The sequence below is a fragment of the Equus asinus genome, chromosome 5 (assembly GCF_041296235.1).
Source record: "Equus asinus isolate D_3611 breed Donkey chromosome 5, EquAss-T2T_v2, whole genome shotgun sequence".
NCBI classification, from domain to species: Eukaryota; Metazoa; Chordata; class Mammalia; order Perissodactyla; family Equidae; genus Equus; species Equus asinus.
The window spans coordinates 99,004,290-99,028,191 of record NC_091794.1 but is presented as its reverse complement, the minus strand read 5'-3'; the positions used below and the strand labels follow the sequence as shown (position 1 = coordinate 99,028,191).

The following is a 23,902-nucleotide window of genomic DNA, read 5'->3' as shown; positions in this document are numbered from 1 at the left end:
CAGCTGGCCCAAAGAGAAGCTCTGGAGCAAAGAGTTCCCAGCAGGTAGTCTGTGTTGGGCTGAAATGTCAGGCACTGGTATCCCTGCCATGCTCAGTCATGGTCTGAGGGCTTCCAGGGAGAGGTGTGATGTTGGCTGGAAAGCCGGGGCACTGCCTCTGAAGACTGTCGCCTGACTGCATTCCTTGCAGGAAAAGAACACAGTCTTTCTTGAAGGGAGATTTGAGGATGCATCTCTGTGGCTGCACAATCCCCAAATCATTTTTCTCCAGCTTTGTAGTGCATTTGAGGAGATCAGCCTGGGAGATGCTAAACCACAGCTGTCATTTATTGACCACCTATCATGCGGCAGATACCTCAAATCTAGTATCTCGGCTAGTCCTCCCAACTACACCAAGAGTTGAGAATTACTAACTCACTTTAACAGAAGGGGAAACTGAGGCCTGGGAAGGCAAATTAACTTGCTCAATGTCACTATCCAGTCCATGTTTTGACACAAACTTTCTGTGTCCCCTGGGCTAGTCACAGCCCTACTTAAGTCTTGGATTTTCTCATTTATAAAACGCTGAGCTTAGAGAAGACGACAGCAAAGATCTGCTCCAAGTCTGACATCCCAGGAGTCTGAAAAGCTTAGAAGGATGTTCACTGCTGGGCAAGCCACCCCAAGGCCTGCTGTCCCTTCTTCCCTGCTTGCATCCTACCATGCTCATACTCACAGGGTCTTCATGCTCCTCATCCGCACATGCGCGTGCTCACATCCCCCCAACCTGTGTTCTGACCTGCCCAACAGATGGTCAAATCCCTGAAGAAGGCCATGGCCCCAGTCCTGAGTGATGTGACTGTGGAGTGGGTCTTCCCTGAGACCACCGAGGTCCTGATCTCACCTGTCAGCACCAGCTCCCTCTTCCCTGGAGAACGGCTGGTGGGTTATGGCATTGTGTGTGATGCCTCCTTATACATCTCCAACCCCAGATCTGTAAGTATCTTAGAAATTCTAGGGGTCAATGGGGACCCAGAACCCTGCCCATAAAGCCATCCTTAGCTGGAAAGACTATTTACAGCAGCTGGGAACTAATTGCATCTGGGTTTACAGTTGTGGGGTGTGGTTGCCAGTCATGGGCATTCGGTCTGGTGACACTGCTTGGGTAAATGCTACAATCTCAATAGGTGGTTCTCAAGATCACCTGCAGCAGAAGAACTTGGGGAACACATTTAAAATGCAGAGCTCTAGCTCCAACCCCAGTCTGCTGAATAAAAATCTCTGAGTGTAAGGCCCACGGACCTGCATTTTACATAATTTCCCCAAACCAATTTTGATAATTCAGTTCAAAACAACTGCACTCAGGTTTCTTTCCCTAAACAATCTATTCAGGTCATATCTCCTTAGATGAGTTTGTGTTTTATTTACTTACATGAATAATTCTCTCATACGTGGCGGCATAAGTGGGATAAAAGTAAAGAAATCGAAGGGAGGCAGAATTCATGCTAAAATGTTGGAGATTGCCTGAGAAACTAGTTCCTCATCCTTCTTCCCTCTTTAGTCAGTCTCTCCACTTCCCCTTGAAGGATTTATTGTCTTGTTTTGTTTTTAAGCAGGAGTCAAAACTCAGTGCCTAGAGGGATTGGGCAGGTCTAAAATGAATGCCATGGACTTGCAAAAATTAAAGGGACAAATGCCATGAGGGATAGCCATTATCAGTGAGTTCCTAAAGAGGCAACAGGAGTGGTGAGGAATATGGCAAACTGGATCGTACATGCCCTGTCTAACTCGGGCAGGCCCTACTGAGCTCTAAAAAACTGTTGCCATGCAGGAATGTAAACCCTGGGTTAAACGTGTTTCCATTCTTTCAAAAGAAGTTAGAATTTTATGTGAAATTTCCAGATTTCAGAATGTTATGGAATCTCTTAAAAACTATGGTCAGTAATGGTTAATGTGTTATGGAGAGTGGAGAGTTCAACTGCATGGAAAAAAGTGCCAGGCGTAATGCTGGCCAAGTCTTTGAACAATCTAGGCCCTTCTTGGAGGTCTGGCAGGCAGCAGATCATCAACAGACCCTACCACTAGAAGGGACCACCAAACCCATTCTCCTTTCCTTACCTGCGAGACTAGCAAAGTTTTCTCCCACTACTAGTAGGGCTTTTGGGTAAAGGGTACCCTTGTACATTGTTGGTGTAAACATGACTTGTTCCTTTTCTAGAAAGCAATCTAGAAATAACTAATGAAATTAGAAATACATAACTTTTGAACCTAGAAATCCCTCCAAAAATGCTAATACATAGAAATAAAAGTGATGTAATCAATTTATGTCCAAGGATTTATTGTAACATTTTTTATGGTGATAAAAATAAACGGCCACAAAGTGATTGCTTAACAATAAGGGATGGGAGACTATCGTGCCGTCAAATTGCTGACATGCAGGATTTCCAAAATGCTTTCAGTGAAAAATTCAAGATACCAATAAATGTAAGTAACGTGGTCCAGTTTTTGTAAAACAAATGATGATCCCCAAAAGCTCTTATGTTTTATATGTATGTGTATGTCATGGAAAATGGAATGGAAGGGAGAGATGGTTCATTTTGTTAATTTTGGTTACCTATTTGGAGACAGCAGTGGCATTTAGAATTGTATGTTTTTTAAATTAAATAAGATAATTAAAAATATAAACAATATAAGTGATATGAAAAGTCAATTCCATTCATCACCTCTTAAACAGAAGTCTGCCTGAATTCCCCAAGCAAGCAAAAAACTTTCCCATTATCCTGATTCTTCAAACATGGCACGTCCATCACCTCCTCTCACACTCCTCGCTGTCTTGTGGATGTCCTTCCTGACATCTAGCCTCACTCCCAGGCCTCTTCTCTCTCCCTCCCTCCAGGACAAGAGGAGACGGTACAGCATGCTGCACTCTCAGGAGTCTGGCAGCTCTGTCTTCTACCAATCACAGGAGGGGCCTGGCCCAGACAGCAGAGACTGTCCCGAGAGCTTGGAGGCACCCTTCAACCTGAGGCAAGCCAAAGATGCCCGGTCGTCCAGTGGAGACTCAGCCACCAATCCTGGTTAGTCTGCTGCTCTTTGTGCTTCACTCCCTTCTCCAAGGCGGCCACGACTGCTCCATTTTACCGAGCAATTGCTATGTGCTAAGCACTTTATACAAACAATCTCATTGAATAGTCAGCAGCTGCAGAGATGGATACCATTACACCTATTTTACAGAGGAGGAAATTGAGACTTGCAGAATTTAAGCAACTTGGCTAAACTCATGGAACATGAAAGACATAGAGTACAGATAAAATATCTAGACCTGTCTGCCTCCAAAGCCTCTTTATGGTGTTAGTTTCCATTCAGAGGGGATTCACTTATCGCCCAGTAAGGCTGGGTGCTTAGCGCAGTGGGGGAAGCAAAGATGACTCAAACATGGCACTCATCCTTCATAAGCCCTCCATCCAGTGAGAGAAACAATTGATCTTAACTCTGATAGAAAGCAGAGTGACGCTGCCACAGGAAAGTTTAACAAACCGTGAGGATCCCAGAGAAAGGCACATCTGGTAGAGGATATCAACAAAGACATAATGAGGGCATTGGTTCTTCGAAGTGGGAAGGGAGAGGAGATTCCAGGCAGCAGACACTGCCTGAGCAAAGATGTGGAGGTGTGATGCCTAGAAAAGACACACACAACTGGTTACTCATCATGTTTGGAGCACATAATACCTTGGAAAAGGAACAGAAAGGAGAGTAGCTGGGGAGGTAGATCAGGGCCAGATTAGGCAAGGCTTTGAATGCCAGGTAAGGTGGGGCACCTGCAAATATTTCAGCAAGCAAACAGTGGAAAATTCAAGAAATGTCCAAGCAGGAAAGGGTTATGCAAATCCCTCTCTTTCCCTGCTGTCCTCCACCCTGATGGCTCGCCTGCCACCATCCCTGCCCAGGTTTAGACCTCTGCCAGCGACGGCGGGCATATAGCACCAACCAGATCACCAACCACAAGCCCTCCCCAAGGGCCCCCACGGCTAGCGACCCCACGGTGGCTGCCAGGAGATACCCACTGCGGAAAGCCAAGCTGCAGGACCTCACCAACCAGACCAGCCTGGATGCCCCTCCGCGGCAGATTGATTTGCAGGTACCTGAGCAGGGCAGGTTGGAGAGGTTGGAGCTGGGGGAGGTCACGGACAAGGGAGAGCTGTGTCTCCTGCTTTGACCACAAGGATGGGGCCACGACTTACACTGTGAAGTGAGTCCCTTCTTCCTCCTTTTTCTGGACCTTCACCTACATGACCCCCAATGACATTTTCCTAATAATGATCCCCATTGGTCGATGACATTACCCACTCTCTGCACACAGCACTTCCCAGTTGGCAAGTAGCATCCCCATCTACATTCTCACTTGATTCTACAGCACCCCTGGGAAAGGAGGGACTATGAGGGCTGGCTATCCCCATTCTCTACATATGTGGAAACTCAGGGCCAGAGAGGTAAAATAACTTATCCAGGGTCACACAGCCAATCATAGAATTGCAACCCAGGACCTTTTGCCTGCAAAACCCTTGCTTCCTCCCTTGCTTCCATCAAATTACACCTTCTGCAAATCCCAAGAGTTGTGCATTCACTCAGGGCAGAGATCATCTCAGAGTCAGAGCCACAGCAGGACCAGTCATCTGCCATGCAGGTAAACCAGAGTTTCTCAGCCTCAGCACTATTGACATGATAACTCTTTGTTGTGGGGGCTGTCCTGCGCATGTAGACTGCTTGGCAGCATCCCTGGCCTCTATCCACTGAATGCCAGTAACTGCCACCCCCAGTCGTAACAACCAAAAAGGTCTGCAGACACCGATAAACGTCTCCTGGGGAAGGGGGCAAAATCCCAGATTGAGAAACGCTGTCCTAAACTAAATTGGGGTTTGATATTATCTGTATGCTTTAGCCCATTTTCTTAAGAATGGACTTTATGTTCCTTTGTCATTATGAGTCTGTGGTTCCATGAAAACAGTCTTTCACTCTCCCACTCCACCCTGCCTGCACATACGCATGAGCCCCTACACTCCCCAAGGATGGAGACACTGCCACCTCGTCCCCGAGGCCTTCTCCGTGCCTAGCCAGGGACTACTCACGGTTGGAAGACACTGACCTTGGAGTCAGGCAGACTCAGCTCCTCAAACATATTGCTTAACCTCTCTGAGCCCCAATTTCTTCATCTATGAGATGGGAAAATAGCTTGCGCCAATGATTGAGCTAACAGCCATCAACAGATATTTATTGGGAGCCAACGCTAAGTGGTGGACTCTTGCGAGCATCAGCTGCTAAGAGATGAAGTGCCTGATGCAACACCTGGCACACAGTAGACGTCCTTTAAATGCAGCTCTACTTGGTGAGAGCTCTGGGCAGCTTGACTTCTTTCTTTCCTGCGTGCTTCTGGCCCATCTTTGCTCATCTCTGTCCCATGCTTGGCTTCTTCCGGGTCTGAGTCTCCCCGGCACACTCGTGCTAACGCACGCACATGCACCCGCACACACTTACACACTCCCTTGCAGCCCCTGACTGGATGAAGGGCTGAATCTGAGACTAACCTGTTGCCATGGAAACTGTAGCACCTTCTGTTTCTCAGTGCAGTGGTGACAGGGGGGAAGGGGTGGAGGGACTCCCAGGCTCTGATGTGGGAGGGGGGTTAAGGATTCCCTGCAACCCAGCAGCCCTGGCTGGGTACCACTCCCAGTGAGGCCATCCTAAGAGTGACCAGTCCCTTTCTTCTCCCACACTCTTGTACTATTCCCAGGACCTCACACCCAAAGGAGACAGAAAGAAAGACCCCAGCTCCTGCCCCAAGGAGCCCCCATCCAATGCGGAGGCACAGTCCTCTTCCCAATAAATACTTGATAGAGATGAAAAAGACCCCATGGTTAACTATTGGCCTGAAAGACTGAAAGGCACTTTTTCTGTCTGTTATACCTAGTAAGTGCGTTTGCTCCCTGCCCCCACCAGGAGATGTATATATTCCCAGAGGCACAAAATTCGTTTTTAATTAATTTAACATTCTCTAATTACAAAAGTAATACACACTCAGAGTTTGCAATAAAAATCCTCAAACAATTCAGTAGGGTACAAAGTAAAAATAAAAGTACCCCTCCCCGTGCCCAGATCCACTTAGTTTTGAGTGTCTCCTTCAAGAAATACTAAACACACACAAACGCACACACGCAACACATGTATATGTTTTGAATAATCACATGCATAACCTGCTCTCCAATTTTTAAAATCTTTTTAATTCACTTTTTTATATATAGTAAAATTACTCTTTTTGGTGAACAGTTCTATGAGTTCTGACAAACGCAAATAGTCATGTAACTATCTCCACAATCAAAATACAGAACAGTTGCAATTTACTTTTTAAAAATAAGTTTTATCTTGGACATCTTCCCATATTGGTATGCAGAAAGCTGCCTCGTTCTTTTCAGTGTTGTGTGGTGTTCCATCGCATGGATGTACCATCATTTATTTGTCAACCTCTAATGATGCGCATTCAGATAGTTTCCAGATTTTCACTTTTACAAACGATGCTGAAACAAATATACAGTACGTGCACATAGACGAATAAATTCCACAGAGTTAAATTCCTAAAAGTGGAATCGCCGGGTAAAAGGAGCCTGTGCATTTTTAATGTTGCCAGCACATTGCTAAATTCTTCTCCCACAAGTATGCATCAGTGTACACTTCCACCAACAGTTCATAAGAGACTGTCTGCCCATTGACCACACTGATCAAACGTTTAAATATTTGCCAATCTGCCAAATGGAAAAAAAAAATTGTAACATTTTAATTTAGATTGCTCTAATTTCTCACGGGGCTGAGTATTTTCCACGGGCTTATTGGATACTTTTTCTATGAACTGCCTGTAGATGCCCTTAATCCATTATTCTATTCAGTTTATCTCCCTCCCCACCATGATTCATAAGAGCATTTTCTTGAAAATGATCTTTGTCATGCGTGTTGCAAATATATTTCCCAGTTTATCCCTTGCCTTTTGATGTTTTTTGTACCAGCACAAGAATAGACAGATTTAATCCACAAAACAGAACAGAAAGTCCAGAAATAAAACCAAATGTACATGAGAGCTTCGTCGGGATAGAAATGGAGAAATGATAAACCGTAGGGATGCAATGAATAAACTGCGTTCGATAAATGGTGTTGAGATTTGCACTATTCAGGAAATCAAGAAAAAGGCTGGTCCCTATTTCCTTACACCAAAATAAATTTTATGTGAATCAAAGATTTAAACAAACAAAAAGATCACAAAAATTCTAGAATTTTTTGTGTGGGAAAGGCTTTTTAAGCATGCCATATGAGAAGACATAAGGGAAAAGACTGATAATTTTAACCACACACACCATAAAAGTTTTAAATGTTATGGCAAAAAAAAAAAGTGGGTTTAGAATTATCCATGGTATGTGATTTTCCATGGTTTTTTGCGGTCTGGACTTCATCCATCGTTTGGAATTATTCGTGTTGATGTTTCTCATGGGTAACGAAGAGTAGGTCATGTGTCCTTAGTCCTGCAGAGGCAGTGCCCAGGGAGGAGCTGTGGCTGGGGGTGAAGAGATGGGGACTGCCACCAGGAGCTCAGCTTCCTCCCCTTCCTCTTGCACTCCTAGCTCTTGCTGTCCAGTGGCCCAGGCCTAAGCCAGGGCCCCAAACTCCGGGGCCCAGGGGCCCGCAGGCCCTCACTACTGCCCCAAGGCTGCCAGTCCTCTGGCCAGGACACTCAGCCCCGGAGCCCCATGAAAGAGCTGGATCTTGGGTCCGGCCTGAAGCCTGCCTCAGACAGCCACAGCCCTGGGGACCTGGGTAAGTGCCCGCAGGGTCTGGGACCTGACTGGGGACAGGGAGGAATCTTTGGCTGTGGCCTAGCTTCAGATAACAGGCCCAAGGGCAGAGGCCTGCGTCTGTGCCCTTGGCGGGGGGAGGAGGGGGGCGGGGTCTGCTGTAGCCCATCCCTCCCCAGGACCTCACCAACCCCTCTTTCCCAATTAACCTGGTTCTTCGGTTGCCTCTGGGGCTCCCAGATACCCTCCCTGCAGCTGTATTCTCACCCCACCCTATCTGACCCCGCCAGGTACCAGATTCCTGGGAGGCAGTCTGTCTCACTCTTGGGAACAAACCCTTGCCACCCCAGCTGTCCTAGGGAAGTTGTCAGTTCCTTGGGGGGACTGTACTTGCTTAGGTGTATCTGCGCCCAGGGAGGGACGATGTTCCCTGTGGATTGAACTCTGTCCCCCAGATCAGAGCACCAACTGCTTGTCCCTCTGCCCGCAGAGCCGTCCCATCACCCCTCCGCCTTCGAAATGGAGACGTCCTCGGACTGGGAGCCCCCGGCTGAGTCGGAGGAGCAGGCCAGTCCCGGCAGGCCCGCCACCCCAGGCCCGGTGTTGGGCAAGGCCGTGGTCAAAGGCCTGCGTGACAGCCAACGTTTGCAGTGGGAGGTGAGCTTCGAGCTGGGGCCCCCCGGCCCCGAGCCAGGCGGCGCGCGCGACGCCGACCTGTGGAGCGAGACTTTCCACCACCTGGCGGCCCGCGCCATCATCCGCGACTTCGAGCAGCTGGCGGAGCGCGAGGGCGAGATCGAGCACGGTGAGCGCCACAGACCTGCGCCCGGCTCGCCCACCTTCCGCGCCCGCTCCTCGCAGCCCCACCCCATGATCCATCTCCTCCCACTGCTCCAGGCCCCGCCCCTTCCCACAGCCCCGCCCAACGCCCCCGCCCCCTCCCTATTACGCACCTCCTCCGCGTCCTCCTGGCCCCGCCCCGATCCCCGCCCAATGCCCCGCTCCCTCCCCATGATCCACCTCCTCCCAGTCCTCCAGGCCCCGCCCCTCCTCAGCGCCCCGCCCAATGTCCCTTCCCCTCCCCCATGATCCGCCTCCTCCCCTGGCTTCAGCCCCTCGGTCTGCTCACAGCCCTGCCACCGCCCAGTGCTCCATCTTGCCTCCCCCACCGCTGCCCTTAGGTGCCCCCCACCCCCAAAACTGTCTCCCTAGCGCGCGCGCGCACGCACACACACACACACACACACACACACACACACACGCGCACACACACACACACACACACACACTGCCCAGGACTCCATTCCCTCCTCGATCTGCCCCTATCCCCCTGCTTCCAGGCGCCCCTCTCCCCCCAGCCCTAGGCTCCTCCACCCCTCCCCCCCACCCGGTGGTGCGGCGATCTGTCCTCTCCTCTCCTCCCTCCTTCCCCTCGGCCTCAGTATCCCCACTCCTCCTCACTTCCCAGGGCTTCTCCTTGCAGTGCCCCCTGTAGGGCTCTGGAGACAGAACAATGGGGACAGCCCCATTTCCCCTGCCCCGCTCTCCTGGGACCACACCTTCCCATAGAACCGCCTAGACCTACCTAGTGGCTCCACTCACTCATCAACGCCGTTTATTGATTGTGGATCCGCTGGGGTCCAGGCTGGGGGCTGAACAGCGCAGTGACCGCCACCATCCCGGTCCTTATCTGTGAGTTCTTGACACAGACTAGCAAGGAAGCTGACATTAATCAAATAATTATACATGCAATTAACTGAGTGCAGTTGTCGGAAGTGCTGTTAAGAAGAAACACAAGGATGCAAGAGACTGTCTAACAGGGATGGAGGGGAGCTGAGTTCAGGAACTGGGGCAAACTTTCCTAACAGAGAGGCTCCCGGGATCTTGATGGAGCACACCTGGAGAATAGATAGATGGAGATATAGAGAATATTTATATTATTTGTTATACGTTTGTGCTTTATTTATATAATAATACATTGTTTATATTTTATATTACTTGTATTTCTGTATAAGTATTTTTTTTCTTCTCATGAGCACCTCACCTTACAAGGGTACGCAGCACTTGTGCACCCATCTCCATGGCTCCTTGGAGGCAGAGAGCCACGGAGAATGTTCACCTGTTCAGTGGGAAGAGCTTGGGCTTTGAGGTCAGACCCTCCTGAGTCCTGATCTCAGGTCCATTACTAACTCGCTGTGTGACACTGTGCTCCCCACTCTCCCTCTCTGGTTTTCAATTTTCTCTGCAAGATTGTCCAAATGGGTTAGATCAGTGATCAGATGAGATCAGCCAGGGGGCCTGTGAAATCCTCCAGCAAGGTTCTCACCAGACAGCTGCAAAGTGAAAACAGAAAATACAGACAACACAGAGGGGTTTTTTAATAACAATAAAATTATTTAAAGGAAGTAACTGTCTTTTTATTCTTAGATAATATCTTACTTCTTTTACATCAAAATTTCCTTATTTTATGAAATGACAATGGAGGTTAATAATCTGGGTGTTTTTTTTAAATGTCCTTAACTGGCAAGTTGGCAACCCCTTGATTTTCAGGGCTTGTTTAATCCTAAAGATGGGGACCACTGTTCTAGCCCTCCGTTTAGCTTCCAGAGTGCACAGAGTGACCCCAGCTTCTCTCTCCACAGGGTCCAGCCGCCGCTACCAGGTGAGCGCTGTGCACACCAGCAAGGCCTGCAATGTCATCAGCAAGTACACAGCCTTCGTGCCTGTGGACATGAGCAAGAGCCGGTACCTGCCCACCGTGGTGGGGTACCCCAACTCCAGTAAGGCAGGTGGGCAGCCAGGGCACTCCTGAGGGCCAAGCAGCCCCCGTGAGCCGGAGGAGGGGGCTGGCATACCAAGGAGCACAGACCTGCAGGAAGGGGTGCAAGGAAGGGCCTAGAAGCAGCAAGGCCCCCAGCAGATGGTTTGGCCACCAAAAGAGGGGTAGGGGGCACATGAGCCCCCATCCACTGCTCTGCAGAAGGCTATGACACCATCCACTCCCTTTTTCCCACAAACGAATATGCCTTTACTGTATTTTTCCTACTGGAGACAAGGATATGTGCTCACTCTAGAAAATTCCAAAATATAGAGACATAAAATAAATAAAAGTGACTGGAAGTGACGGTTTTCCGGAAATGAGGACCAATTACCTCCTTGGTGGGACCATCCTTCAGACTTCTCCCAAGGAATATCTACATATAGAGAAATCAAAAGGCAGATAATTTTGCATGAATTAGGTCAATCAGTATGTTCTAGGCTTTACAAAATACAGGTGTAGAAGATATCTTTCCATTACACTGAGTCTATATCATTATTTTAATAGCTGCAGCATATTCCACTAAGGAAACTATTGTCACCATAATAGCCAATCAGACAGTGCTCCAAAGCACTTTATGTATTAAATCATTTAATCCTCAAAACAGCTCTGCAAGTGGATACTGTTATTAGCCCCATTTTACAGATGGGGAAGCAGAGGCGGAGAAGGTTACCTGCCCACAGTCACACAGCAGGGAGGGGCAGAGCCAGGCTTTGAGTCCCAGTGGCCTGGCTCCAGAGTCTGTGCTCCCCCCTGGTGCTCTCCACTGCCCCTTAAGGTGCATGAGAACCCACTTAACCAGCTCCTATTACCACGCCTTCAGTTTCTTCCCTGTTGATTAGTCTAGCTTCACTCGGTCAATTATCCAAAGGCAGGAAGGCCTTGTACACGGCAAGCCCATGAGCTTTGGAGCCAGAATGACCCATGTGCTGCAAAGAACATCTTTGTGCCCCTGCCTAGTTATCTCTGCAGGGGTAATTAACTCTTAGACATAAGATTGCATGCACATCAGCGGGTCTGCCCCTTTAAAATTGGGATGTATGTTACCATACGGACCCTGCTCCAAAGGCTGTTCCGATGTCCACCCCAGCCAGCACTGAATATTGTCCATCTTCCTAAACCCTGCCAGTCTGATAGGTGAGAAAGATCTTTCTTTGGGAGAATTTCTTTAGTTTGTCTGTGAAATATTTTTCATATGTTTAGGAACTATATCTACTTTTTTTCCCCAAAATTACATTTTCCTGTCCTTTGCAGCTCCTTTTTTCTTTTTTGCTTTCTTTCCTTTTTTTCTTTTCTTTTGGTGAGGAAGATTGTCCTCACTGAGCTAACATCTGTGCCAATCTTCCTCTTTTGGCTGGAGGAAGATTGTCCCTGAGCTAACATCTGTGCCAATCTTCCTCTGTTTTATATGTGGGATGCTGCCACAGCATGGCTTGATGAGCAGTGTGTAGGTCTGTGCCTGGGATCCGAACTGCAAACCCTGGGCCACCAAAGCAGATCGTGTGACTTTAACCACTACGCTGCTGGGCCGGCCCTTCTTTCTTTTTCTTTTTTTTTTAGCAGACGTCATAAAAGAATTGTCTTTGGAAACAAATTGTCCCTTTCCTCATTCCTGCTGTCCCCTACCCCTTTTTTTTGTCCTAAGATCTGGATCAGCGCTTCCCAGCGTATGTTCTGAGAAACTAGAACCCTGGTTCCGTGTCCTGTTAACGGCTATTCAGCAAAAACATAGGAAATACATTTAGGAACCGCTGGATTAACTAAAGCCCAAAAGCTCTCTTTCCTGCAGAACTTCTCATAGCCTTTCGGATGTTAATATACATCGAGAGACTCAGAGAATGGACTACAGCACGCAGTTTCTCCAAAACATATTTCTCAGTAGAACGTCTTGTTTTTTAAGTGACAATATACCATCTAGTGCTCTCCAAGAGTGGGGTTCCCCAAAACACACTTTAGGGTGCTGTAGCTTCATTCTCTTCCATCCATCCCCCATTGGTGATCTGCTGGGACCTCAAAGGGCTGCCCTGTGGGAGGGGGAACTGAGAGCTTGGTCTCTGAGACAGCAAACTGGGAGAGAAGGAAAGTGGGGTATTCCTGAGAAACCAGCCTTTTAACTAACTAGGAAACACTGCTGCTTTCCGAACGTTATCTCAGCAATGGGATCTACCCAGCAAGGTGGGTATTATGCCTCCCATTTTCTATATAAGGATGCTGAGGCTCAGAGTGTTTAGCACCCCATGCAGCTACTGAGAGATGCGGCTGGGGTTCAAACCCGGGTCATTCTGGCTCCCAAGCTCATGGGCTTACCGTGTACAAGGCCTTCCTGCCTTTGGATAATTGACGGAGTGAAGCTAGACTCATTCCTGCCAGCCCTGGGCAGGTGGCGAAGGACTGGCCCAACTGTCCCCAGCTGACCCCTGCTCCTTGTCCTCCTGAAGGTGCGGCTTTGCGGATGACCAGCTCTCGGGTCCTGAGCCGACGGTGGACGGGCCCCTCTGCTGGCTTCGGACGGTCGCAGACCACACTTGTGGAAGCCTCAGCAGCAGGAGATGGCCAATGGCAGAGCCCAAGTAAGAGCCCCCTTGTGCACCTTCTGAAACCTGGGCCCGTGAGTCACGGCCTCTCGTGTCCAAGACCCCAGCCTCTCTCTGAGTCTCAGGGCCAGGGCAAGGCCAGGCCTCCCGGGCTCTCCGAGGCCTGAGATGGGCAGACGGGCTCAAACTGGCCCAAGCGCGCCACCACTAACACGGCTTTGCTGCGGGAGCCCTGAAGCCAGACAGCAGCAGACCCCGTGCCCTCCCATCCCCCCAGCGCTCCCCTTCCAAGGGCTGCCAACCCCACTGGCTGTTCCCTGCTTCCATGCTGAGTCCCTCCGGGCACTGAATGCCAGAAACCTAATAAACAAGGGGAAAAGCAAAGAGCACAGAAGCAGTTCCACCTGTTTGGGTCCCCCCGTCTGCTTCTTTCAGGATTCCCCCCCACCCACCACAGCCTCCTTCTGCCTTCACTTGACTTCATTGTGCCTGCACCTGGGGTCCTTGAAGATCCAGGGTTTGACCTTTTGGTGACTTTGCACTAATTCACAGAATGGCTTGAACCCTCTGTGTCTCGAATGTCTGCATGTCTTTCTATCGCCCTCAAGATAGCCTAACTGCTGCACCAGTCCTGACTTTCCTCCATGCCCTCACGTGTACCGTGCAGATCTCCCGCCTTCTTCTGTGTGTGGAAGGACCTCAGAGGTCCCCCGGCCACTCATCCAGACAGCCAGACCATAACAGCTTTTCACCTGAGGGCCTAGGAAGCGCTCACACACGGTGACGGGTTAAGAAAGGAACGGTGTGCGGAAATCCAGAGGAGCTCTGCAGAATTAAGGAGCTCTGCCAGCTCCTTGGTCCCTCAGAGCCTCCAGCACGAGGGTAACCTGCCCCATGCCTGAGCCAAGCTGGTTCCAGTCTAGGGAAATTTCTGGTCTACACTTTCCTTGCTCTGTAGCTCACTCTTGGTGGCCTAGGGCTTCCATCACAATCACAAATCCCTTCTTTTCAATAGTCCTCTGAGTCACACCCAGGGTCTGTGACTTCTAAAGTCTTATTCTATCCCAGGTCCTTCTCCTCCCCGAGGATGACAATGGCCAGCACTTCCTGAGAGTTCTCTATGTGCTGGGCACTGCTATAACTATCCATGACTCCTCACACCTGTCTCAAAGAGTTTCTATTATTTTCCCCATTAAAAGATGGGGACACTGAGGCTCAGAGAGGTTAAGTGACTTACTGAAGATCACACAGCAGATCTGTGGTAGAGGCAAAACTTGAACCCAGGCAGTGTCTGGCTCCAGAGCCCATGAGGTTAACCACTATGCTCTCGGCCTCCTGGTTGCCTCAGTCATTCTGTGGTTCAGCCACTAGTTCCCTCTTGTGCTGCCCCAGGGCACCCAGCAATAAGCAGAGCTTCTTGGCCCTCACAGAGCTGTAACAGTCTCAACGGGAGCCAAACGCTTTGGTGAAGATATTTGTGCACGACATTTTTTCCAAAAATTGGATTATTCCCTTTTAGTATATTGCCCATCTTTCTCCAGCCCTTGAAATACTAATCATAAGAATAATCACCTCAATTGTGCATTTCGAACAAGCTGTGTACAATTATTATCCCCATTTTACAGATGGGGAAACTGAGGCTCAGAGCCCCTGACAAGTCAGCACCATGTTCCTCCTGGAGAGCCGGCATGGGCCCCTCCTCAGTGAGGCACAGCCCTGATGAGCAGATGCCCGCCTCACTCCCCCGCCAAGCCCCCATGCTCAGGCCCCCAAGCTGCTCCTGCTTCCCGGCCGGGTCTGCAGCCCAGGGCTTCATCGAGCAGGACCTCAGGCCAGGCACTCAGCGCCTCTCTGTGTATCATCTCATTTAAGCCTTACACCAACACGGCGAGATAGGTACCGTCACCCCCAATTTGCAAACGAAACATCAAGTAACTTTCCCGAGGTCACACAGCTAGTCAGTGGGGAAGTCGGGATTTGAATCCAGGCATGTCTGACTCTCATGGTGGAGCCATGGTGGTGTCTTTGGAAGATGAAGGCCCATCCAAGCAGGGATGGGAACCCTGACCTTGCTCTCCCAGCCCACCCGCAGGTACCGTGAATTCAGACCACCACTCTCCCGGGGGGGAGAGGAGGGGAGAAGGAGGGCTGGGAGTCAGGCCTCATGGGCTTCCTCTGTTGCAGCTGTGAAGGAAGGCCCCAGTGGGCCCTTCAGTGAGACTGTGTCCCCAGGACGTGAGAGCTACGCTGCCTCTGAAGGTGAGTGGACAGTGGTCCAGCTCTCTCCTTAAATGATTAATCCTTGGTGATTAATCCTTGGACTAGGAGGGTCTTAGCCTGACAAAGTCCTCAGTGTTCATTTAGTCCTCAGAACAGCCCTGTGCGAGATAAATAGGAATATCCTCAATTTAAAGATGAGGACACTGAGACTCAGAGAGGTGAAGTGACTTGACCAAAGTCACACAGCAAGTTAGTGTCAGAGCTGGGCCCGGAATCAGGCCCAGCTGAGGGGCCTTCCTACCACCTCACTCTGCCTAGAACCCTCCAGTCATGTGCCAGGGAAGGGCACTCCATGTCCCCACTCGGGGATGAGGGGTGGATGTGAAGCTGTCACTGCCCCCACAGGTAACCTTCCACAAGACACCAGGGGCTGCCAGCCAAGGAAACTTGGAGGCCTGCTTCTTACACATGGACCCACTTATTTCACCCTTCCCCCGACCAACTGGGGCAGAAACAGCCCTGCAGCCTAATGGTTAGATCGGGTCCCTAGGGATGTAGGCAATCCCCTGCCCCTCTCTGGGCCTCTGTTTCCCCAGCTGGGCAGTGAGCAGTTGCACAGGGTCGTCCGTCAGGCCCCAACTGTCATTCTGTGGCTCTCCAGGTCCACTGCGCAGCCTGGCCACCAATACCCTTTCGTCCTTAAAGGCCTCAGACACTCTCTTTGGATCCAGGTATGTGGGATTTGCAGTGGGGTACTCTCTACAGCCAACCGTTTTCCCGGGGCTGTCCCTGGTTTGGAAGGCCAAAGGCAGGCCCAGCCTGCCACTGAGACAAAAAGGAACAATCTGAAGGGTGCCAAGAAGGCCCCCTCCCCAGTAATAGCTGTCTTCAGGCATCGCCCTGAGGAAGATCCCCCCATTGTGGTTCATCTCCCATGTGTCCGTGGTCACCTTGCGAATGCAGATCCCCCTGGGAGGGCCAGCATGGGCTGAACCGCTGGGCTCAACAGGAGTACGCCGTCAGAAGAGGGTCATAAAAAGAACACTAATGAGCAGCCGGCCCCGTGGTGCAGCGGTTAAGTTCGCACATTCTGCTGCGGCGGCCCGGGGTTTGCCAGTTCGGATCCTGGGTGCGGACATGGCACCTCTTGGCACGCCATGCTGTCGTAGGCGTCCCACATATAAAGTAGAGGAAGATGGGCACAGATGTTAGCTCACGGCCAGTCTTCCTCAGCAAAAAGAGGAGGATTGGTGGCAGATGTTAGCTCAGGGCTAATTTCCCTCAAAAAAAAAAAAAAAAAGAACACTAACCTGCTGCTAACTCACTGGGCAACTCGGGGGAAACTTAGCCCCCACCCCGGCCTCAGTTTCCCCAGCTGTCAAGTGAGGAGGTTGTAGGAAGCCATTGGTCAGGGTCCCTCTGGCCCTGACTTTCAGAGGCTGCTGAGTGGGCACTGAGGGGCGATGACCAAGGACACTGCCAAGGTGGCTGTGACCACTCTTCCCGGCTCCACCCTCACAGGCTAAATCTGAACAAGTCCAGGCTGCTGACGCGGGCGGCCAAGGGCTTCCTGACCAAGCCACTGACCAAGGCTCCAGAGCCAAGCCCAGGGAGCCCAAGCTTCAACTATGTCCCGCTGGTGAGTGCCCCAGACCCCCGATCTCAGTCCTGGACACTCCGCAGAGGAGCCTGCCTGGGGGCTCCCTGCCCACCTTCCCCCTCCACAAAGGGAAGAAGACCTACACCTTCCCACCCAAGTAGCCAGCAGGGCCGAGGGAGTTTGCATGAGTCCCCCACCCGGGGTCTAAGAGTGTTGCTAGAAGTGAGCCCCAGCATCCCAAAAATTCTTTGCAATCTGCTGTCTTCGCTTTAAAGATTCACAGGAATTTTGCATTCTACTCCACCATCTAAGTGTGTCTGTTTTTCAATACATAAAAATAAGCCTTGAAATGACTCACAAGTGAGTAAAATTAACATCCCAGGGACACGCACCGTGTTTAGCAAAGGCTCTGCGGACGCGCCAGCATGCTGTGACAGGGTAGGAGCAAGGGAGCGTGGCCCTGCCACATCTGGGGCCCAGCGGGGCTGGGGGATCAGAGGGGCTGGAAGGAGGGACGCAGCTGGAGCTTCGCTGCACAGCTGCACACACACACCAAGTGCAGAGCGCCACTTGGAACTTCCAGATAGCCGAGGCAGCAGAGCGCTATGCACGTATTCCCTCAACAGGTATTTGCTGAGCCAGGCACAGTGCTAGACCCTGGGAGACAACCCGGAACTAGACGGCCCTAATCCCTGAGCCCGTGGCACTAAGTGTCTAGGGGGGACACAGACAAGGAACCACGTAGTTCTGATCCTTGGGCGCCACGATAGGAGGGGTCGAGTCCGGTGAGGGACGTCGAGGGCAGACACCGACTCCAGGCTTGAGGTCCGGGAGGAATGGAGCAGGACTCACTGCAGAGTGTGGTGGTTAAGCCGAGACCTGGAGGAGGGGGAGTTCGGGCCGACAGCCTAGACAGGAGAGAGAAAGCTGGGTGGCCGGAGAACGGGGTTTGAGGGGAAGAGCCAAGGATGAACCAGCACTTTAGAAATCCCAGTTTGGACTTATCTGAGAGCAAATGGAAGCTACTGCAGAGAGCAACATGATCTGTGCCTTACAGAGACCCCTCAGGGTGCAGGCAAGATGGAGTGGGTGGAGGATGGGGACAGGGGAGGAAAGTAAAGGCAGGGACAACATGGGGAGGCACATGGTGGGTTGCAGAGCTGTCTAGAAAGCAGGCCAGTGGGACTTGAAAACTGATTGGTGTGGAGGGAGGAGGAGGGCGGTGAGCCGTCCAGAGGCTGCTAGACAGCAGGGCACGGTCCCAGTGGCCGAGCTGGGCCCCCCTGCCCGGGACAAGAGGCAGGTTTGGAGTGAAGATGTGGAGATGAGCTTGGAGTGGTCAGTGTGAAGTGCCTCTGGGATAAAGCGTGGCCTGTGCTCAGCTGCCCTGGGCGTCCCGCAGATGCCCCAGGTAGCAGGGCGAGCTGGGGGAGGTGAACGGGTGGGCTCTGCGGACCCAGGCCTTTAGCATGGCCTGGGGCTCCACGGGCTAAAGAGTCTGAGGCCCACTGAGGGCTCCCCCACACACAGGTGTCTCTGCAGCTGGCCTCCGGAGCCTTCCTGCTCAACCAAGCCTTCTGCGAGGCCACCCACATCCCCATGGAGAAGCTCAAGTGGACCTCACCCTTCACCTGCCACCGTGTGTCCCTCACCGCCCGCCAGCCCGAGTCTAAGACCCTCAGTCCTCAGCCGGGCACCAGCCCCTCACCTCGGCACGCCTCCTGTGACAGCCTCTCCACGGAGCCCCTGGCGGAGGGCAAGCCAGGCTGGGAGCCCGGGGCTGTGACAGAACTCACGGGGAAGCTGTGGGCCACGGTGGTGGCACTGGCGTGGCTGGAGCACAGCTCGGCCTCCTACTTCGTTGAGTGGGAGCTGGTGGCCGCGAAGGCCAACTCGTGGCTGGAGCAGCAGGAGGTGCCCGAGGGCCGAACGCGGGGCACGCTCAAGGCTGCTGCCCGCCAGCTGTTCGTGCTGCTGCGGCACTGGGACGAGAACCTGGAGTTCAACGTGCTCTGCTATCACCCGAATTACGTGTAGTGGGGACGAAGGGAGGCTGGGGCAGGGGAGGAGAGGACGGGACCCTTTGGGCCTAGTAGGGGGGGACTTCTGAAGCTGTAGTCAATATACTGGTTGCTAGAAAGAGCCCTGGACTGGCAATCGGGGAGGCCTGAGTTCAATCCCACCTCGCCATGCAACTTTAGGCCAGCCCCTGCCCCCTGTCTGGGTGTCAGTTTCCCCACCTGTAAATTAAGTGGGCGAGCTGAGGGAGTTGGACCAGATCTCTAGAAAGTTCAAAGGTTCCTTTCTGCCTGGACATGCGGGCAGCTGTGGGGTTTACTGCCACTCGGGGTGGAGAGAGAGAGAGCAGTTTAAGCCTGAGTTCTCTCTGGAGGAAGATCACGTGGACAGAGTCCCCCTCAAAAAAAAGGGTGGATGAGCGAACCCAAAGATTGCAGGTAACCAGACCCTCAAGCTTGCGTCTAGGCATGGGGAGACCACCTCTGCCTGCTGCATTGTGGGGCACGCACTTGTCTCCATGGTGACGGTCCAGGGCCCCTCAATCCCATTACAAACCGACTGGAGGGTCATCCTTCCCAATGCTTTGCAGAAGTGCCACCCGGGGCCTTTTCCTTTGGCTTGGAAGCCCTTAGTATATTTCAGTATCTGTTTGCAGATTATCTGTGACCCGCATCTAAGAAGAGCTCATGGGCAGGACAAGGGGAGACACCCTGCGAGCCACGGTGTTAGAATTAAGCCACAGTCTGTGCAAAAATAGTCTAGAAAGAATAGACATGGTCACAGAAAGTGGAGAAACCAGACGACACCTTGAATAATTTATACACTTTGGGGAATTGCGTAACACGAAATCTATCTGCTTGTGCCGAGGGGCTAGAGAGGCAGCCAGTGTCTGCTGCATTCTGGGATAGTGGGGCCACTCTCTAGCCATGCGACACTGTGGGGGACAGGGACCTTCTGTGCAACAGAGAACCAGGCTTGGCTGCAGTGCCTCTGGGGAGGCAGCCTCAGCGGGAGGCATGATTTATTCAAGGAAATGAAAGATTCCTGAAGCTTCAAAGCAGAGAGCCCTTGGGGACTTCCCTCTCTCAGGCCCACCGTGTGACACCACGTGGTGACAGGGGTGTCACAGCCTCAGATTCCCTCATGGCTGGTGCCAGTCACCTCTGCCCCGAAGACTCTCCTCCTGGAGGTGGGTCTGGCCCTCACCAAGGAAGCCCACCAATTTGGGACGCCAGGCTGCCCCGCTCTCCCCCTCTGTCCAGGGGCTGAGGGAGAGAGGCGTCCAGCAGAACGCCCACTGGGTATGGAGAAAAGGCAGCCCCACCAGGATGTGCTCCCCTGCCCCACACACAGCGCACCCCCGAGGCAGAGCCGTGCCCTGCCCTCCTGCTGTGCTGCGAAATCTCCCAGGAGCACCTCTCGCCAACCAGCCCCTCCAAGGCTCCCACAACAAGCTGCTGGTCCATCCCTAAGGCGGGGGAAGGGGCTGGAGGCTTGCCATCTGCTGACTGCTCTGCTCTGCGTCAGACTCCGCCTCAGGGAGGAATCCAGCCGGGCAGTCACCAACACCATGGCCACCGCGGCCCCTGGTGAAGCAGCATGCCAGTCTGGGGTGTTGGCCCAAAGTCAGTGCCACGGAGATGGATAGGGCTTCAGGCTGTCTTGCTGGAAGCCTCCAGCAGGTTTGAGGACAGCCTTATATGCCTGCACGCCGCCTCCCCTGAGAAGAACGCTCCTGCAGCTATGCAGCCCCAGCTTCAGGGCGTGGAGGGAGGGGCGTGGCATCGCTTCCTTGGCCCCCCAGTAATGGAAAGATTGTCAGGTGGAGAAGTGGAACGCCTGGCACTAGTTTGGGCAAGTGGCTTCCCCTCTCTGGGTGCCCTGGAGCTGGGGGCTTCCCTGTGCCCTGACATTCCCAGATTCTCTGCCTCTGAGATGTTTTCCAGCTAGCGACCCCGGGCTTGCTCTAATCGTCAGTGTGACCTGAGCATGTCACGTGTGCTCTCTGGGTCTCGCTCCTCCTCTAGCACGGCCAGGTTGGACTGGGCTGCCCAGCCTCCCGACTCACCTGATTCTGGGTCTCCAGGCTCAGTGTGGACAACGACCAGGGCTCAAGGGGGCCCAGCACCTGCCCAGGGTGGAACTAGTGCTGCAAGACGCCTGGAAGGAGTAACCGAGGAATGCAGTGAGGGGGCGGCGCACCACCCGCCTTCTCCCAGGACCCTCCTCGGATCCTGCCCCAGGAGCAGCTGCTGGAGCTCTGGGCAATTTTGATGCACGTGTGAATTGCTGACCACACGTTCTCTGGCTCCCCTGCCCAGCACCCAAAGGTGCAGAGGACAAATCCTCATTGATTTCAAATAATCCAAGGGCTTGGGAACATCTGGCCAAGGGCATTGTTGAAAGAGCTTCAGTAGTATTGAGATGACGTGCGTTCTTAGAAATCTGCCAGGCAGAGGAGCAAAGGGACTAGCTTTAAGTAAAAGATAAGAGCCTCAGGTAATTGGCACAGGCATTGCAGCTGAAGCGGTTCCAAAGGTTCTCAGGTGAAACGTTGCCCCTGTGATTGGGGTTAATTTGGATTAATCCGAATTCCTTGTTAAACTAGCCCTTGCTTTCTAAGTCATGCAAAGGGACATTTACGCCCTGCCCAGCTGAAGAGTCAGGAGAGTACAGATGCCTAGTGGCATGTCCAACAGAGCCTGGCCTTCAGTGGGAAGAACACTGAGCCGAGACCTGGGGAATTTAAGTGTTGGTCCAAACTCCACCACCAGGGTGCTGTGTGACTTTTGGCAAATTGCTGGCTTTCTCTGGGCCCCAGTTCATCTTTTGTAGAATGATCAGGTTACACTAGATTAGCACTTCCAACACTATTCCTTGGTCGATATGTGAATTAACAACTCATGGGCAAAAACATCAGGGAATCACAAGACAGAGTTCTTTAGGTCAGTTCATGAATGTGCAAATATGTATTGTCAGTGATTCAGAAGGTCACTCTCCCCAGGTTATTCCTTTGGGAAAAGGCTGGTCCAGAGCTCCCTTAGGGTTCTTCGGACACTAACATTCAAAAAGCCTTTACTGAGTTCCTACTGTATGCCAGGCACAGTGGGGAAGCCAAGTGAATATAGGTGGTGTTCCTGTCGTTTTTGGAGCTTGGGGAGGAGCATTTGAAGAATGTCTGCTCCATGTACCGTTTCCCCACTTCCTGGTGTTCCCAGTGGGTGTGTTTGACTGGCCACATCCCCAGCTTGTGGTCCCGCCATCTGTGGGTGTGGGCTAGACACCATGGGCACTAATGGGCCGACCCTGGAGCTTCCTGACTTTCGTGACGGTGTCAGTAAAGCTGGCCACAGTGGCCCTGCTCTTGTGTGGCCAAAGGAGAGGCAGTAGGGGACTCTGGCAGGAGCTCCTGCTGTGGGCCCCATGGTCCAAGGGAGCAGGGGGGTCCCTGCAACAAAGCACCCCAAGGTCCAACCTCCTGCCACACACAGGCAGAGTCTTCTCTCTGAGCCCCCTAGCCAAGGAGACTAACGGCAGATCCCGGCAAAACTGGGCCCCCCCTTAGGCAAACTTACCCTGGACTCGTAAATAAGCAGCTTCAGTTTCCAGCCAGCACTGTCTTTTCCCAGCCTGTCCCTGCCTGTGGACACAACGAATGCCACCCACTGTCCTCCACTGTTGTGACTGCTGAAGGCAGTAGCTGGTTCCGAGATGAGCTGCTGGTGGGTTTTCACCCGCTCCTCAGGTGTTTGAGAAAGCAAGGGTTCCTCTTCCTCCCTTCCAGCTGGTTCGCTGGAACAGCTATCAGAAAAGGTTTCTGGAAGTTTCCTCTAAATCCTGACTTGCCCCTGTTGGTCCCGACCTTTATCTGAAGGCTGTTTCTTCCTCTCTCCGCTACTGTTCCCCTTCTCTCTTCCTTGGTAGGGACTCCCGATGAGAGGAAGTGAGGGAAGGGGTCTCCCCCAATCTGTCTGCAGGCTACCCCTGGTGACTGGCCACCCGTAACCTGCCCGGCTGGAACCTGTGACCCTCCAGCACCTGCCATTGGGGGCTCCAATGCTGTCCTCACTACTTGCCTATTGGAACACCTCCAAGTGGTCCCCAAACACAAATGCATCCTTAGCATCCTGGGAAAGGAAGGAAAAGAGCATTGCTACCCAGAAATGGGTTGTGTGTTCACTGCCATGGTGTTTGGAAGATTTTTTTTTTTACCCTAGATTTTTTATCTAGCAGGGAGTAGGGAAATCAACAAGAACCAAAAAAAATGGGCACATTCCTCAGCTGTTGCACACTCCACAGAGCCCACGTCAAAATAACCAGGGCAGGGGCGTGAGCAGCATTTTGCAGCTGGATAATCTGATCCGCAGAGATCTGTCCTGAGGTCAGGAGCTTGGCAGCATCTCCTGGCCAGGCCCCAGCCCCCTCCAATGGCGCTCCCCGGCCCCCGTGCTCACCCGGCCCCCAGCCTGTGGACTTCAGCCTCCCGACAGCAGCCCCTCCTCGGCCACCTGACAAAGTGGGATTTCTCCTGTTCATGCTGCAACTCTCCTTGGCCCGGAGCCAGCTGTCTTGAGCTTACAGCCGCTTCCCAAGGCAAAGCGCCCCGTCTCCATGTGGTCGAATGCGGTGACACACACAATGTAGTTTCACTCTTTGCCCAGGTGGCTTTGGCTCAAGTAGCATGGCCGGTGCTTGTCCCCCTCAGAGCCTCAAGTGCCTACAATGTGCTGTCCCCTGCCCTTGCCTGCTCACCCATAATGTCCCCATGAAGCCTGTGCCACTTCTTGTTCTTGGAACATACGTCGGCTTTTTGCCCAGTAGCTGGTAAAAGTCCTGGACATCAGCCATCTCATGTCCACCCATAATTAGCAAGTCACACCCCCAGCTGTCTGAGTGTGTC

At 52.2% G+C, this 23,902-nt stretch overlaps 1 protein-coding gene across 3 annotated transcripts in view; it reads left to right on the top strand.

Moving 5' to 3' along the window:
- Positions 1-19,149, top strand: part of VWA5B1 (von Willebrand factor A domain containing 5B1) — a 62,101-nt gene extending 42,952 nt beyond the window's left edge. For all 3 annotated transcript variants that reach the window (XM_070510855.1, XM_070510854.1, XM_070510853.1), the window contains 11 exons: positions 790-975; positions 2,876-3,056; positions 3,927-4,117; positions 7,641-7,833; positions 8,302-8,616; positions 10,454-10,600; positions 13,068-13,199; positions 15,348-15,422; positions 16,045-16,114; positions 16,905-17,022; positions 18,514-19,149. In XM_070510855.1, the coding sequence (XP_070366956.1) occupies positions 790-975; positions 2,876-3,056; positions 3,927-4,117; positions 7,641-7,833; positions 8,302-8,616; positions 10,454-10,600; positions 13,068-13,199; positions 15,348-15,422; positions 16,045-16,114; positions 16,905-17,022; positions 18,514-19,020 (2,115 nt within the window). In that variant the 3' untranslated portion in view covers positions 19,021-19,149. The remainder of the gene's footprint in view (positions 1-789; positions 976-2,875; positions 3,057-3,926; positions 4,118-7,640; positions 7,834-8,301; positions 8,617-10,453; positions 10,601-13,067; positions 13,200-15,347; positions 15,423-16,044; positions 16,115-16,904; positions 17,023-18,513) is intronic.
- Positions 19,150-23,902: the final 4,753 nt, after the last annotated feature.